The sequence below is a fragment of the Mytilus californianus genome, unplaced genomic scaffold (genome assembly GCF_021869535.1).
Source record: "Mytilus californianus isolate M0D057914Y unplaced genomic scaffold, xbMytCali1.0.p SCAF_7, whole genome shotgun sequence".
NCBI classification, from domain to species: Eukaryota; Metazoa; Mollusca; class Bivalvia; order Mytilida; family Mytilidae; genus Mytilus; species Mytilus californianus.
In genome coordinates, this window is record NW_026262723.1 from 80,568,580 (window position 1) to 80,583,610 (window position 15,031).

Genomic DNA, 15,031 nt, shown 5'->3' on the forward strand with positions numbered 1-15,031 from the left:
TACAAAATGTAGTTTCTAAAACTATAGCATAACTAATTTTAATACGCCCATTTACGGGACGTATTATGGTATACCGTTGACCGTCTGTCCGTCCGTCCGTCCGTCTGTCCGTCATCAACATGTCGGACATTAACTAAAAAAAGCTTCAACCAATATGCATGAAACTTTGGTGAATTGTTTATATCTATTGACGTGAGCTCCCTTTCGTTTTTTTATAAATTTCAGATTTACCGTTTTCGAGGTTTGGGGTTTTATTCATTAAAAAAGGGGGGCTTTTTCAGTTTTTCGACAATAACTCAAGAATGCTTTCACCAACTTGCAAGGAATATTTGTGAATTGTTCATATCTATTGACATGAGCTCCCTTTTGATTTTTATAAAGTTAAGATTTTACAATTCGGAGTTACAGGGTTTTATTTATAAAAAAAGGGGGATTTTCCAGTTTTTGGACAATAACTAAAAAATGCTTTCAGCAGTTCTCATGAAACTTTGATGAATTGTTAGCTCACCTGGCCCGAAGGGCCAAGTGAGCTTTTCTCATCACTTGGCGTCCGTCGTCCGTCGTCGTTAGCTTTTTACAAAAATCTTCTCCTCTGAAACCATTGGGCCAAATTTAAACCAACCAAGATGGCCGCCATGGCTAAAAATAGAACATAAGGGTAAAATGTAGATTTTGGCTTATATCTCTGAAACCAAAGCATTTAGAGTAAATCTGACATGGGTAAAACTGATTATCAGGTCAAGATCTATCTGCCCTGAAATTTCAGACAAATCTGACAACCTGTTGTTGGGTTGCTGCCCCTGAATTGGTAATTTTAAGGAAATTTTGCAGTTTTTGGTTATTATCTTGAATATTATTATAGATAGAGATAAACTGTAAACAGCAACAATGTTCAGCAAAGTAAGATCTACAAATAAGTTGTCATGACCAAAATTGTCAGTCAACCCCTTTAGGAGTTATTGCCCTTAATAGTCAATTTTTAACAATTTTTTATAAAATTTTGGATTCTTTTACAAAAATCTTCTCTGAAACCACTGAGACAAATTTAACCATACTTGGCCATAATCATTATTAGGGTATCTAGTTTTAAAAATTTGTCCAATGACCCCGCCTTCCAACCATCATGGCCGACTTGGTTAAAAATAGAACATAGGGGTAAAATGCAGTTTTTGGTTTATATCTCTGAAACTAAAGCATTTAGAGCAAATCTGACAGGTAGCAAAAATGTTCATCAGATTTAGATTTATCTGCCCTGAATTTTTCAGACGAATCAGACAACCCGTTGTTGGGTTGCTGCCCCTGAGTTAGTAATTTTACAAAAATTTTGCAGTTTTTTGTTATTATCTTAGATATCTTTATAATATCTAATATCTAATACTATTAATTATGATTTTTACCTTATTTTACATGATTTCCAAAGTATCAGTAAATACAGGTGAGCGACACAGCCTCTTGAGAGCCTCTAGTTTATATCTGTTGTTGTAAGCTCCCTTTAGAATTTTATAAATTTTAGATTTTACAGTTCTGAGTTACGGGGTTTTATTCATTAAAAAAGGGGGGATTTTCCAGTTTTTGGACAATAACTCAAAATGCTTTCAGCAGTTCTCATGAAACTTTGGTGAATTATTTATAGCTATTGATGTAATCCCCCTATTGATTTTCATAAATTTCAAATATGACATTGAGAAGAAATTGAAATTCATTTGTTTATAGTCTGACAACAGATTTACTAAGTATTGCACAACAGCAAGAAATCTTTAATTGAATATGAATTCAATTCATATAACCAATTTCAAGTTCTTTGACTACATTTATTCAAAAACCTATAATATGTCAAATATTTAATTATAATCCAAATTCAGACCTGTATCAAGCTTGAATATTGTGTCCATTTTTGCCCCAACTGTTCAGGGTTAGACCTCTGCGGGCGTATCCAGCTGCGCTCAGCGAAGTAGTTTATTTACAATGCCACTACAAAATGTAGTTTCTAAAACTATAGCATAACTAATTTTTTACAATGCAACTACAAAATGTAGTTTCTAAAACTATAGCATAACTAATTTTTTACAATGCAACTACAAAATGTAGTTTCTAAAACTATAGCATAACTAATTTTTTACAATGCAACTACAAAATGTAGTTTCTAAAACTATAGCATAACTAATTTTTTACAATGCAACTACAAAATGTAGTTTCTAAAACTATAGCATAACTAATTTTTTACAATGCAACTACAAAATGTAGTTTCTAAAACTATAGCATGACTCAATCTATTCTATGCCTTTACACAGTGAAATTTCTTTTTTTTGTACAGTTTATTTATTTATTTATTTTATTTATTTATTTAATGACAATTTGTTGCACCTGGAACTTACATGAATAATACAGTCTCTTGGTCCCAGGTTGTCTACTCCTTAATTTTTGTTAAATATCAAAGACTACTAACTAATTTTATTTTTTATAGAAACCATTATTTTATTAAAATGCTTATTGTATTTCGATACTATGCGAATCAAATCAAAATGTGTTCATCAAAAGAAACATTATGTTTTATGTTGTATAACAGGAGTGATTTATATTGTACAGTGTGCAAATGATTACTTGTTTTACCTAGAAATATAATCTTCATAATATAACGATAAAATATGTATATAATTTGCACTAGAAAGGACATGTATATATACTACGGGTGCGGGATTTTCTCGCTGTGTTGAAGACCCATTGGTGGCCTTGGGCTGTTTTCTGCTCTTTGGTCGGGTTGTTGTCTCTTTGACACATTCCCCGTTTCCATTCTCAATTTTACACTATTTTTTTGTGAATATCTTTTATTTATTTCAAATTACCTTGATGCATAAACCCTGGAACGTTGGGCACGATGTTCCTACAACACGACGTTATGTACACCAAAAAATGCGACGTCAAAGAGAGTTTTCTGAATTTTGACGTCGATTAATTAAATTTGTAAGTTTCATTCGGTTTTTTATATGTTGTTGGTTGATTCTGTCTCTGTTATTTTTGTGATGTCTTTTTACCATGAATTGCCTCAAGTTGTGGAAATCGATTTAACAATGTTTACCCTTAATTCACCTTAAAATGCTGTATTGTCGAAAGTAATGTAGGAAGGAAAAATTGGACGGAAGTATACAGTTTTCCATAAATAAATTAAAACAAAATTTAAGATGTACAAAACTTTCAGCACAGGCTGCTAAAATTTCATGGTGCATATAATCTGTCATTGTAAATTTTCCATATCTTGACCAATACAAATATGTCTGACACTCTGCAAGTAAATCAAAACATTTTTACCCTTGATAAATTTGAAATGAATTGTATTTTCCTTGGCACATAATTTGTCGAAATACAATCCTTCAATTACTTGAACCCCAGCTTGAAAATTATTTCCCCAGTCATCTAAAGTTGCTTGCTTAAGTTTTCTAACGTCTGGTGTACATTTTAAAATGTAGTAATCTTCTCCTCGATCGTCCGTAAAAACGGCTTATATAATCCCGAGTTGTATTAATTCAATGAAACTTTTCCGTCGCTGTTTGCGATTAGTCTTACAGTTACCTCCGTTTCATGCACAAGTTTATATTGACGAAAAGGTCCGGCTTCGCTAGTACAGGAATTAGTTTCATCACGACAGTTATGACATGAGTAGCAGGACAAGTCGTCAACTAAACATTTCGAGGACTTGTACTTGCACCTTACTGAAGGGACGACTTTAAATGATCTACTAGTATATCTATTTCGGGGTACTTCCGCAACATAACGAAAAATTCGCCTTTTAAATAAAGAGGACTGTCTTGGTGTCTCCAAAATGACTTTGCAAAAGTTGTACATATCATTGGCATTCTGAATCAAACATTTGCCTCTAGCAACAGCAAAATCAGCTTGACTTTTTATCAAACCTCCTGCGGCATCTTGTACTCCTTTGGCATGTGATGTTTCGAAATGGTTTCTTACTATGTTGAACCCAAAATCTTGTTTTGAATAGCTCAAATCCCTGAAACAGTGCCTTGATTTAACTGCGTTGCGCAACCGCCACTAAACTCGTGCATGATTTTCACATCATAGTTAATAGTAGTTAATCCGCTATTTGCCGTTTCGCCTCATGTAAAAACAGATGATCATGAACTTGATGAGGACTTATAACAAAGAACTGTTCCTCAACTAATCCATCATTAACTCCAGGATCGGACGGACACATGTAACGTCGGAAATAAGCGTTTTTCGGATTTTTCGACGCTTTCAGACGTTTGGACAAAATGACTACCGTTTTGTAATGTTTGTGGCATTTTATTCCTTTAAGACCCAAACATGTAGTTAATAAATAAAGAATCCAGGCATTTTGTACTCTTCGTGTATCTAACTTTTGTTTTGATAAATTATAAATAACTTTTTGAAATATCAGGTAAAAAAACCCGCATTAATTGCTGACAAATGAAATATCAACTTGGACAAAATGACTACCGCTTGAAAAACGACTGTGTAGAGAAGATTTTATAGAATCTACAATTTTTGAACTCACGAACAATGAGGCAAATATTTGTACTTTTGGTAGATGTATATTATTTTCTTACCTTTTTTAGACATTTTCTGCTATGTCTACTGATAAAATTCACTTTCAGTCGTTGAGTCAACGAAAAACGTCGTTGGAAATTTTTCATATACCAACTTAATATGCAGCCACCGAGTCAAATGGACAAAATAACGGATTTAACGTCACAAAGAACCGACACACGTCGTTGTTCCCGCCAAGTTTCAAGAAGATCAGAGAATAAGAAATAGAATCACTATACATCATAAGAGTTAAAACAGTTGTTAAAAATGTAACGTTGGACATCCGTTTTTTTTCACATTGCTATGTTGTTTTTATCCTCAAATATACTAGATATTACTAAGCATATGACCAATAGCTATAAGAACATAATTGAAAACATATACTGAATTTATTTTTATAGTGGTTAGTGTTTGCTAAGTTTTTTTTGTTTTTTTTGCGGAGGAAATATCGAAGATTCTGTTTTAAATCATAGGGGTTGTAGGAACAGCGTACGTAACGTATACTAGGCAGTCCAGGGCAGCTGACACAGGTGTCCCTGCTTTTATTTTACATATCCCTTTTGCCAGGGAAAACACATATACTCAGTAATGGTTATCCCATGAGGACGCGGTGTCTCCGGCCGTCGGGGTGATCTTACACTGACACACCAAGTTCGAATGGGATACCTTTTTTACATCCCAGCTTTTCTAGATTATATAAAACCATTTACGCTTCATAACATCTAGTTTTAGAACGCCACACAATCATTGTAATATACTTTATATATTACTATATAGTATATACCTTTATGAGCCCCGGACACACTGTTTAAATATGCTAAATTAACTGAGAGTTTACATCCAGTCGTCCTGGTGTAGGGGTATGAATCGTGGGTCTATACTAAAGGTCTTGAGTTCGATTCCCAGCATAGACACTGGATTTTTTCTACATACATTTTGATAGTTAGTCTTTTCCGAATAAATATTTTTAAGTTTTATTGTGGATTTGACATTCCTGCCAAAATGTTACAGAACAAAGGAAAGCATACAGAACAAAGAAACGCAAGCTAGGGTGATCCGGCTCAGATCACCCCTGGTAGAACAAAGGAGCTGGGATGTAAATATAAAAACCAGTATCTGTTTTCAATTAGATAGTGTATTAGGCCTTGTTCACACCAAACGCTGTGTACTGTAAACCTGTTTATAATTAGTTTCATGTAGTTAACACTGGTTTCACATTAAATTTGTTCTCATCTGTACATCGGTTTTAATTACCTGTACATGAAAATTGTTCACATCAGACAACATGTACACGTAATTTACATGTACATTAAATAGAATTGAATTTAAAAGTTCTCTGTTAACTTTTGTATCAGGTAGGTGTAGACTAATTCATATTTTTTTTATTTTTCTAAAAAAAAATATTTTTTTGGGGGGGTGGGGGGGAGTGGGAGATAAATTGTTAAAATAATGGGGGTGGGGGGGGGGGGGTTACGGCCGATCGGAAGAAGATCTGAGTAACCGTATTTACTATTCCCCAGTAACACATATGGTGATTATGGAAATGAATAGTATGGACTGGTACTAACTGTAAAAATAATCTTGTCCACGACATAATGAAAATGAATATTTTGTCCTACAAAATGCAGAAAAAAATGAAAAAAAGTGAAAATAATTTTCGCGCTAAATAAATGAAAAGTGCTATCAACCGGTGCAAAATGAATATTCTATCAGAAAAAAACCTCCTCCCACTGAAAATCAAATGGCCCACTAAGGCTATTAAATTTAATCATGTTTTTAACGCAGCAATTTTTGAGTTTTTGTTATAAAAATAGGAAAATAACTTAATTAATAGAATTATTATAATAATACTACTTCAATATGTGTAACTTCCTTAAATATTCACAATAAAATCCACGCTCTTGATATTTTGTTTTATGAACACTTAACCCACACAATGCCTACATTGACTATCGACTGTATATAGTCAAAACCACGTGGTCAAAACCTGTTTCAAACTATATGTTAACATTGATTTTTAGGCAGTTAAGCTGCCTTATGCTACCACCCTAGATTTGTGTTCTTCCCACTAAATGGTGTAAAAAGTGCTATTGTTATTATCTAGCTGGCTAATATGTTATTAATAACTAATTGGGCACTTTTTTCATACTTTCAATTCTGGAATAAAAAAATATGGCCAGAAAAACCTTAAATGATCGTCGAACTACCCAAAACTTTTGAAGTTGCACATAGGAAGTAGTGCTCGATAGAAATCCATACGTAGTTTATCATCCCATGTGCTTTTGGCTAAGATGTCAAAGAACAATTGTATGAAATATTTCATCGCCGAAAATCTCTAATTACAAGTCGTTTACATTTCCTAAATGGCCAAAAGCGCAGGAATATTGTTCATGTACACCAAATTTCTATGATAGAGGAAATAAAGTTATACGTAGTAGTCTACGTTGGCGGTAATTTTAACTTACACGAAACGTAAGGCAAGTATTCTGATGTTTTGAAGTAAGTTTTGTTAATAATGATGTTCTTTTCGTTTAAGAAGATTGTGATTATTTTATTCATTTCAATTAAATGTATGCACATTTAAATTCCTTTCTTTTATTACATGTATATTATCCCGTTTATCACTGACCTTGGCAGGTGTCCACTCGGACCGTCTTAGAAGACAACTAGGACCGCTTGTCAGATTTACTTAGGGTTTCATAAAATGTTAGACGAACATGTCTAGCGGAGTTATCAATCTTTCGTTTGTGCATTGGGGTCTATTTAGGGGTATTTTTAGGGGCTAAAATAAGGGAGGGGTTTACCAAAGAACCCTTTAATGGGATTTTATTTTTTTCAATTTTCAAATGACTATTACTTGAAAACAGTAAGTGATAGACACACACGCAATCTTCAGTAATGATAACAGGACAATATAACAAATCAAATGAAATATAGGGGAGTCCCTGGGGGTCAACCCCACCCCTTCTGTTAAGAACTTGTTAACGGTTGAGATCCCCACCCCTAAACCATACATAGTCTTGTATGGTACAATAAAACAAATAAAATGAAATATAGGGGGAATCCACAGGGGTCAACCCCACCCCCTCCTGTTTGAGAACTTGCTAACGGTCGAAATCCCCACACCTAAACCATGCATATTCTTGTATGGAACAATAAAACAAATCAAATTAAATATAGGGGAGACCCTGGGGGTCACACCATCCCCTCCTGTTTGATAACTTGTAAACGGTTGAGATCCCCACCCTTTACACCATATGTATTCATGTATGGGACAATAAAAAAAATAAAATAAAATATAGGGGATTAGTCCATGGGGGTCACCCCACCCCTCTTCTTTTTGAAAATTTGCAAACGGTCGAGATCCCCACCCGGAAACCATATATATTCTTGTATGGGACATTAAAACAAATCAAATGAAATAAAGGGAGAGTCCCCTGGGGATCAACCCCAACCTTTTGAGAACTTGAAAAAGGTTGAGATCCCCACCCCTAAACCATATATATAATATTCCTGTTCGTCAACTCAAGAATGTTTGAATGACATACAGGGTCAATCTCCTAGGCGTCACATATGCATATCACTTTACTTGACCAAACCAATTTGTACTTGACTCGGCCCAATTAGGCGACGAATTATATAGGAGCTTTGTTTTGGAGACTCCGTAACAGTATCCTGTTACAATTATTTTTTGTTTATTATAGAATTTAATTGATGCAAGAAATAAGTCTAGGTTGAATTTACTTAATTATTTTTTGAGTTATATCTGGACCTATAAAAATTTTCATTTAAGGCTCATCTTAAAGGAAACATATTAAAGATAAATTAGAAATAACTTTTGAAAATGGTAGGATTGGATAGCGGAAACATTAAGGTACAAACATTTTTTTAACTTGAAATAGCTGAGATAAAAAATTAAACCAATTCTTCTACAATATTAATCTTAACTTAAGCTTCTGCCACGTTTGCCTTGGTTTTTTTTTTTAATTAACTGCCTATATAGCGCCCTTGGTGCTTTGATTATCAATGGGAACGTAATTGAGTTAAGTTTAAGCATGGAAGTAATATTCAATATTACTTCCATGGTTTAAGTGTAGAGTACACTTACACCACACCGAGTTTAGCTCAATTTGAACACGGCCTTAGTGTATTCTACACACCTTGAAATCTTGTATTTTCATATAAATTTATCCTTTTTAAATACAATTATAAAGATATATATAACTGTTATTTTTTTTTCTTCTAACCATTTGACCGCCTCGGTAGTGTCGTAGTAGCTTGTTCGCCTCGAATGCGGGAGGTCGTGGGTTCGAACCCCGGCCGGGTCAAACCAAATTCTTTAAAACTGGTATTTGCTGCTTCTCCGCTTAACACGCGGAATTAAGGAGTATGAGCAAAGACTGGTCGGCTCGGAGTTAAAATAATGTGTCCGGGTAAGGTGACATGTTTTCCTGTTAACCTATGAACTAGCACGTTAAAAATTCGGTTCAGCGTGTCAGTCTAGTACAGAGCAGGGTTAGTATTCATATTACATTAATATGTTCTCGTCCTAAATATGCATATTAATTTGCCGCTGGACGTATCCTATATCGTGCAAATAAAAGACAAACAATTATGAAATCTTTTGTTATTTAAATTGTGTTACTGGTTAAATGCCTGTTAGATATTGACATCGACAGGACACGTGCTTCAAACACTTTAGAATTTTCGATGAATGATTATTTGTGAAATAAATGTATGTGCACTTATAAAGAAACACAATCTGCGGTGAGTAAAATACTATTACAAAAAAAGTAATACAATAAGGTAGTATGCAATATAAATATGTATAAAATAAAAACTGTAAAATTAACTTATATAAATAATGGCGATTGTTGGTAAATGGTGTATAAACAAAACACCAGTTCAAAGTGTGCCTTTTGTATTCAAATGATAATTTTAACTATAATACCGAGGCACAAGTTATTTCACAAAAAATGTATATATATCTAAAAAATAAGTAAAGAATAAGCGAATTCGACTATTAATAGTAATTACAATATTTGAGATAAACGGTCAAGTCCGTCTTTTCCGAATAATTTTTGATTGTGTTTGATTTAGCGATCATTTTGATAAAATCATTCGACATATCTTTCATAAAAATACGGAGGATGGATATTTCATTAAATGCTGTTTTATTGAATTTAATGTCGTTCCGACCTTTCCAAATACTAAATTTTCCTGAAAACACTATAAAATTTCAAATATTTATTTGCGTTTTATCAGGATGTTGATTATATCCAATAATCATGTTTTGGACATCAAAGTTAAGCGTTATATCTATGCACAGAGATAGCAATCTTTTTATTTCTTCAGTGATGTTTTGAATTATAACAATGATAGAATAGATGCTCTTGGGTTTCAAAACAATTGCCACATAAGTTACTTAGTCCATCAGACTTTCGCATTTGGTACTATTTAAATTCAGTATAATGTATATTGTGTAGTGATTTCCATTGGAGTTGGAAAATATTGTTTGATACCGGCAGCTTGTGAAGCTTTTTCCAAACTGATTGCCAGTCTAGTTACGTATTAAATTATTTGATCTTATATACCAGGCAGGCATTTAGGTTCACGATTGCATTTCTTTTTTAAAGAAAGCAACTGGTCATGAATATTTTGCGTTTATATGCACAACATACACACATCGTAAATCAACTGGTCAGGAATATTTTGCGTTCATATGCACAACATACATTCATCGTAAATTTGCATAAAGTGATACAAGTAAAGTAATCTTTATTTGAAGTCGGGTTTTTCGTATATACAAATTTACATAAAACATAAGCTCTTTAGAGCTCTTTAACAGACTGAGTTTTACTGTACGTATTGCTGTGTGTTTGTTTAATCTACATTGGCTAGAGGTATAGGGGAAGGGTTGAGATCTCACTAAACATGTTTAACCCCGCCGCATTTTTGCCCCATGTCCCAAGTCAGGAGCCTCTGGCCTTTGTTAGTCTTGTATGTTTTTTAATTTTGGTTCATTTATATGTTTAGGAGTTTAGTATGACGTACATTTTCACAGAACTAGTACACAGTTTTGTTTAGGGGCCAGCTGAAGTCCGCCTCCGGGTGCGGGATTTTCACGCTGTGTTGAAGACCCATTGGAGGCCTTCGGCTGTGCTTTTTTACTCTTTGGTCGGGTTGTTGTCTCTTTGACACATTCCCCATTTCCATTCTCTATTTTATTTTATGATATGTAATAATCTCGTAGTCAGGTCAAGGTCCTCGGCTTTCGCCTCGTACCTTGACCTGTCTACTTTTGCAGAAAAAACTGTTAGGCAAAAAATTGTTTGATACAGGCAGCTTGTGAAGCTTTTTTCCAAACTGATTGCCAGTCTAGTTCCGTATTAAATAATTTGATCTTATATACCAAGCAAGCATTTAGGTTCACGATTGCATTTCTTTTTTAAAGAAAGCAACTGGTCATGAATATTTTGCGTTCATATGCACAACATACACACATCTTAAATCTTTATTTGAAGTCGGGTTATTCGTATATACAAATTTACATAAAACATAAGCTCTTTAGAGCTCTTTAACAGACTGATATGTAATAATCTCGTAGTCAGGTCAAGGTCCTCGGTTTTTGACTCGTACCTTGACCTGTCTACTTTTGCAGAAAAACTATTAGGCAACGGAGCACTCTCTTTTGTGACCTTTGTATTGTATTTAACACTTAAACGAGACTTGACACTTAACAACCTAGGTACGAACCATTTAATTCTGGGGGAAGTGAGGGATTTCTTGTTAATTCCTTTTACTTTCATCTCTTAGATTTAATTTCTTATGTTAAAAACGTCGAGGATTAAGAATCAGGTTTACGAAAAATATTAAAATAATTTTCTAAATCGAGAGAGGTTGTTTTTTGTCCGAAAAGAAAAATTTCTCCCATATGCAGATAAATTGTTGATTCCTTATCAGTTCCGTAATGTATTAAACAGATAATGAATACACAATCATTGAATTCCTTTACCTAATTTCAGTGTGACAATGTCGAGTAAAGATGCACGTATAGTAGTTGTTGGTGCGGGTGCTGCTGGTCTGTCGGCTGCTCATCACCTGGTTCAGAATGGATTTAGTAATGTTATAGTATTAGAGGCTACAAACAGGTAAAGTCATTTACTAGTATCCATACTTATTATTCTCGGCTGACTAAGCGGTATGGGTTTTGCTCATTGTTGAAGCCCGTACAGTGACCTATAGTAAACTTCAATATATCATTTAGTCTCTGGTGGATAGTTTGCTCATTGGCAATCATACCACACCTTTTTATTTTTATATTGTATAGATTTATACTTTACCAGTATGGTTTTACTTTGTAGCTTGAAGGGTAGTATACTACTGGCAGCCTGGCTTAATTTCAAGACCAAAAGAAAAATGTAACATTTCCCGACCGACATTTTAGCTTAATCCCGACCAAATTCTTTTATAGCTGAATGTAGGTTAAAAAAATCATGGCCATTTTCAACAATCCAAAATATATTTTTTGTGGTATGCAGAAAAATATCCGGACTTTTATTAACTTAAATCTGATTCGATTTCGATAATGAAAGTGGTCTATTTCAGGGAACCAAGATTAATTCAACCCCAAGGCTTGACTTTGGTGTAGACATTTAGCCCTCCTTGGACTTCTCTTGACGTCTGGTAGTTAAAGCCTCACAAAAGTAGAATGTATAAATTCACAGGCACGTCCGATCAGACTAGGGATCGAAAAACCGATGTATGGTGTACGGTAACTGCCTCTATCTTTGAAAGTCAAAGAACCCTTGCAACAACTTTGAGGGGTCCCGTAGGTGGCATGTTGCAAGGCAAAGTGTCTGCTTCTATCCGTCCTATACTCTGATTTTGCAGTGGCAATGAAAAATTAACCGTCTTGCATCCTGGTTTACCTACCTATCAGAACCTAGCTATTGCATCAGTTGTTACTTTGTTCTCGTCTGGCATGTGTATGCAATATTTGCCACTATACGTTCAAGAAGCAACACATAATAAATAAATCAATCAGATTTTATTTCAAAGATTTCGATTATAGTCTATTTTTACTTATACGATGCTTTCGACTTATTCCAGGTCAAAAATTATAAAAAAACCTATTCGTAGCTGACCAGAAATGCATTATATTTTTTCTTGGACTACATTACAATAAAATTGGTTGATTGAAGGTTGGTTGGTTAATATTGCTCACTGAAATTAATTGATGCTTAGTTTGGCAAAACCCTTCCACAAACACGCAAATATATAGAGTATATACATGTATAATTATAATATCAGCAACAACTTGTTGAGACCCGAAAAATAAAAATAGATATAAACTGAAAAAAATCATTTTTTAAATGGATTAGTATATATCGGTATTTTGATGGCTTAAATAGGCAAATGCAAAAGTTATTTTTAACTAAATTATATAACTATGCCAAAACTAAGGATGTAACTATTACAGAAAAAGTAAAAAAAACTAAAGTTTTCGACCAATTCGGGATTCCAAAGTTTCCAAGCATTTTAGATATTTTGGCCTCCCAATCTGGATCTTAGATGTCTTAAATGATAAAGGCTAATATAGAAAAAATAAGTTGTTTTTACTGTGAGTGGTATCATATGTATATTATAGTCTTCATATGAACTTGCAAACTACATCAGAAACAAAATACAAATGCAAATTCTAGCTGAGAATTACTTTTTTATATGCAAATTATAAAAATTTTGACAGGCATTTTGATTGTTGTATTTTCTGCAGAATTTAACTCACGATTGCTATCTTATATCAGACACAAACAAGTCCGTTTAAATGTGCAAGTGTGCAGATTATTTCTACACAGCCTTGAATTTTTGAATGAAGGTCAGGAGCAAAGTGCATATTGTACATTTAGCTCACACGGCACCACTTATAGGACATCACATAGAATAGACACGATAACGTAACCCTGTGACCCCTTATATCGCTCACTGTTACCGTTTCATAACTAGCCTTCACACAGTCTTTAACACCGAGACGTACACTAGTAGCAAGATTTCAGTCTGAAACGGTCATTTTGGTCTGATCAAGTCTGAATCAACTGAATTTACCGCTAGGGAAAAACGTTAAGACTTTTTTAAAGACTTTCAGACGCTGTTCAGATATGTCGTGTTCAGTCCGTTCATTCATGTCAAGATAAACAAGACAGAAGGCTCTAGCTGTTAAACAAGATATGTTAAGACGGTTTTAGACGAATTCAGACCAAACATAAAAAGTAATGTTCAAAATTTTCAGATCGGGTTAAGATCCGTTTAGTGTGTCAGAATGATATTAGGAGTTACGCCCCTTCATGTGGATGATACATTTTAATTATAAAAAAATTACAATATAAATGCTAGAATGAAAAACGTATATTTTTAATAATTAAACATAAAATCATTGGTTGACGTTTTATTTCTGTTGGTCTTTTTTTAAGAGATTAGTGATTTTGTTTTGTTGAGGAAATAACTTATTCGCCTATAACTGTTTATGATTTTATTTTATTTTTTATTTTCTGATGTTAATTTATGTATTTATCTACTTATTCTTTGAAAAGAAGTAATTGCAAATTTTAAACATAACATTATCAAAAGAGTGAAAACACCTTATAAATTTCATGCGTCTGAAGCACGTTTCTGGATTTAACTTCATCGGGAACGATAAACGTAAATACAAATATGTTTTATGTCAGATAATTTATATCGTTAATTTCGTTATCTTTCGATACTTTCCTCTAAAACTTAATAATTACTTCGTGGCATTTAGTAATCATTCCCCGTGCGTGTTATTCTTTTTATATTTGGACAACCGTCTTCTTTTTTTTTTTTTTTTTATTTCGTAGTGATGCGTAGTCACCAAGGCCGCATCAGGGAACCATGTCTCCGAGTGCAGTTAATATTCTGAAAACTGCACTTAGACCGTGACGAGACAATAAAACTATAAATAACATACCATCGGAAAGAAGAAGATGTTGATGGGAGGGGGCGGGGAGGAGGTTACAGAATAGAGAATGAGTGGCAATAAATATAAAGAATAGAGAAAATGGATAAAAAAAAATAAAGAATAGAGAATAATAAGGTGCTTGAATATGAATTGATAATAATAGACAAAAAGTTTAAAGAATAGAGAAAATCGGCATAAAAAATTAAAGAATAAAGAAAAAAAGGACCCCCTCCAGATCCTCATAGAAGTTTTCGTTAAAACAATACAACCTAATTTAAGTTCAGCATCTAGTATATATCCTTGTAAATGCGTTAATCCTTTCTTTCATTTTAATAACAATTTTATTTAATATAAAATAATTATGTATTTATTTGTTTATTCAAGTTGCACTATAGCAAATAATTCTTCTTCGCCTTTTTCTTCCTATAATAGTAATAAATGTATTCGTTATTTAATATTTTCTGTCAATAAAGATTGAATTCGATGGCACGTGCC

General features: G+C 33.5%; 2 protein-coding genes across 6 annotated transcripts in view; one reads left to right on the forward strand and one right to left on the reverse strand.

Annotated features, from left to right (window-relative positions):
- Positions 1 to 15,031, reverse strand: part of LOC127707855 (stearoyl-CoA desaturase 5-like) — a 51,358-nt gene that overhangs the window by 30,221 nt on the left and 6,106 nt on the right. The gene's annotated exons all lie outside the window — the stretch shown is intronic.
- LOC127707851 (spermine oxidase-like) overlaps positions 1 to 15,031 on the forward strand; it is a 73,589-nt gene that overhangs the window by 21,993 nt on the left and 36,565 nt on the right. For all 4 annotated transcript variants that reach the window (XM_052212603.1, XM_052212602.1, XM_052212604.1 and 1 more), the window contains one exon: positions 11,586 to 11,711. In XM_052212603.1, coding sequence (XP_052068563.1) covers positions 11,593 to 11,711 — 119 coding nt within the window. In that variant the 5' untranslated portion in view covers positions 11,586 to 11,592. The remainder of the gene's footprint in view (positions 1 to 11,585; positions 11,712 to 15,031) is intronic.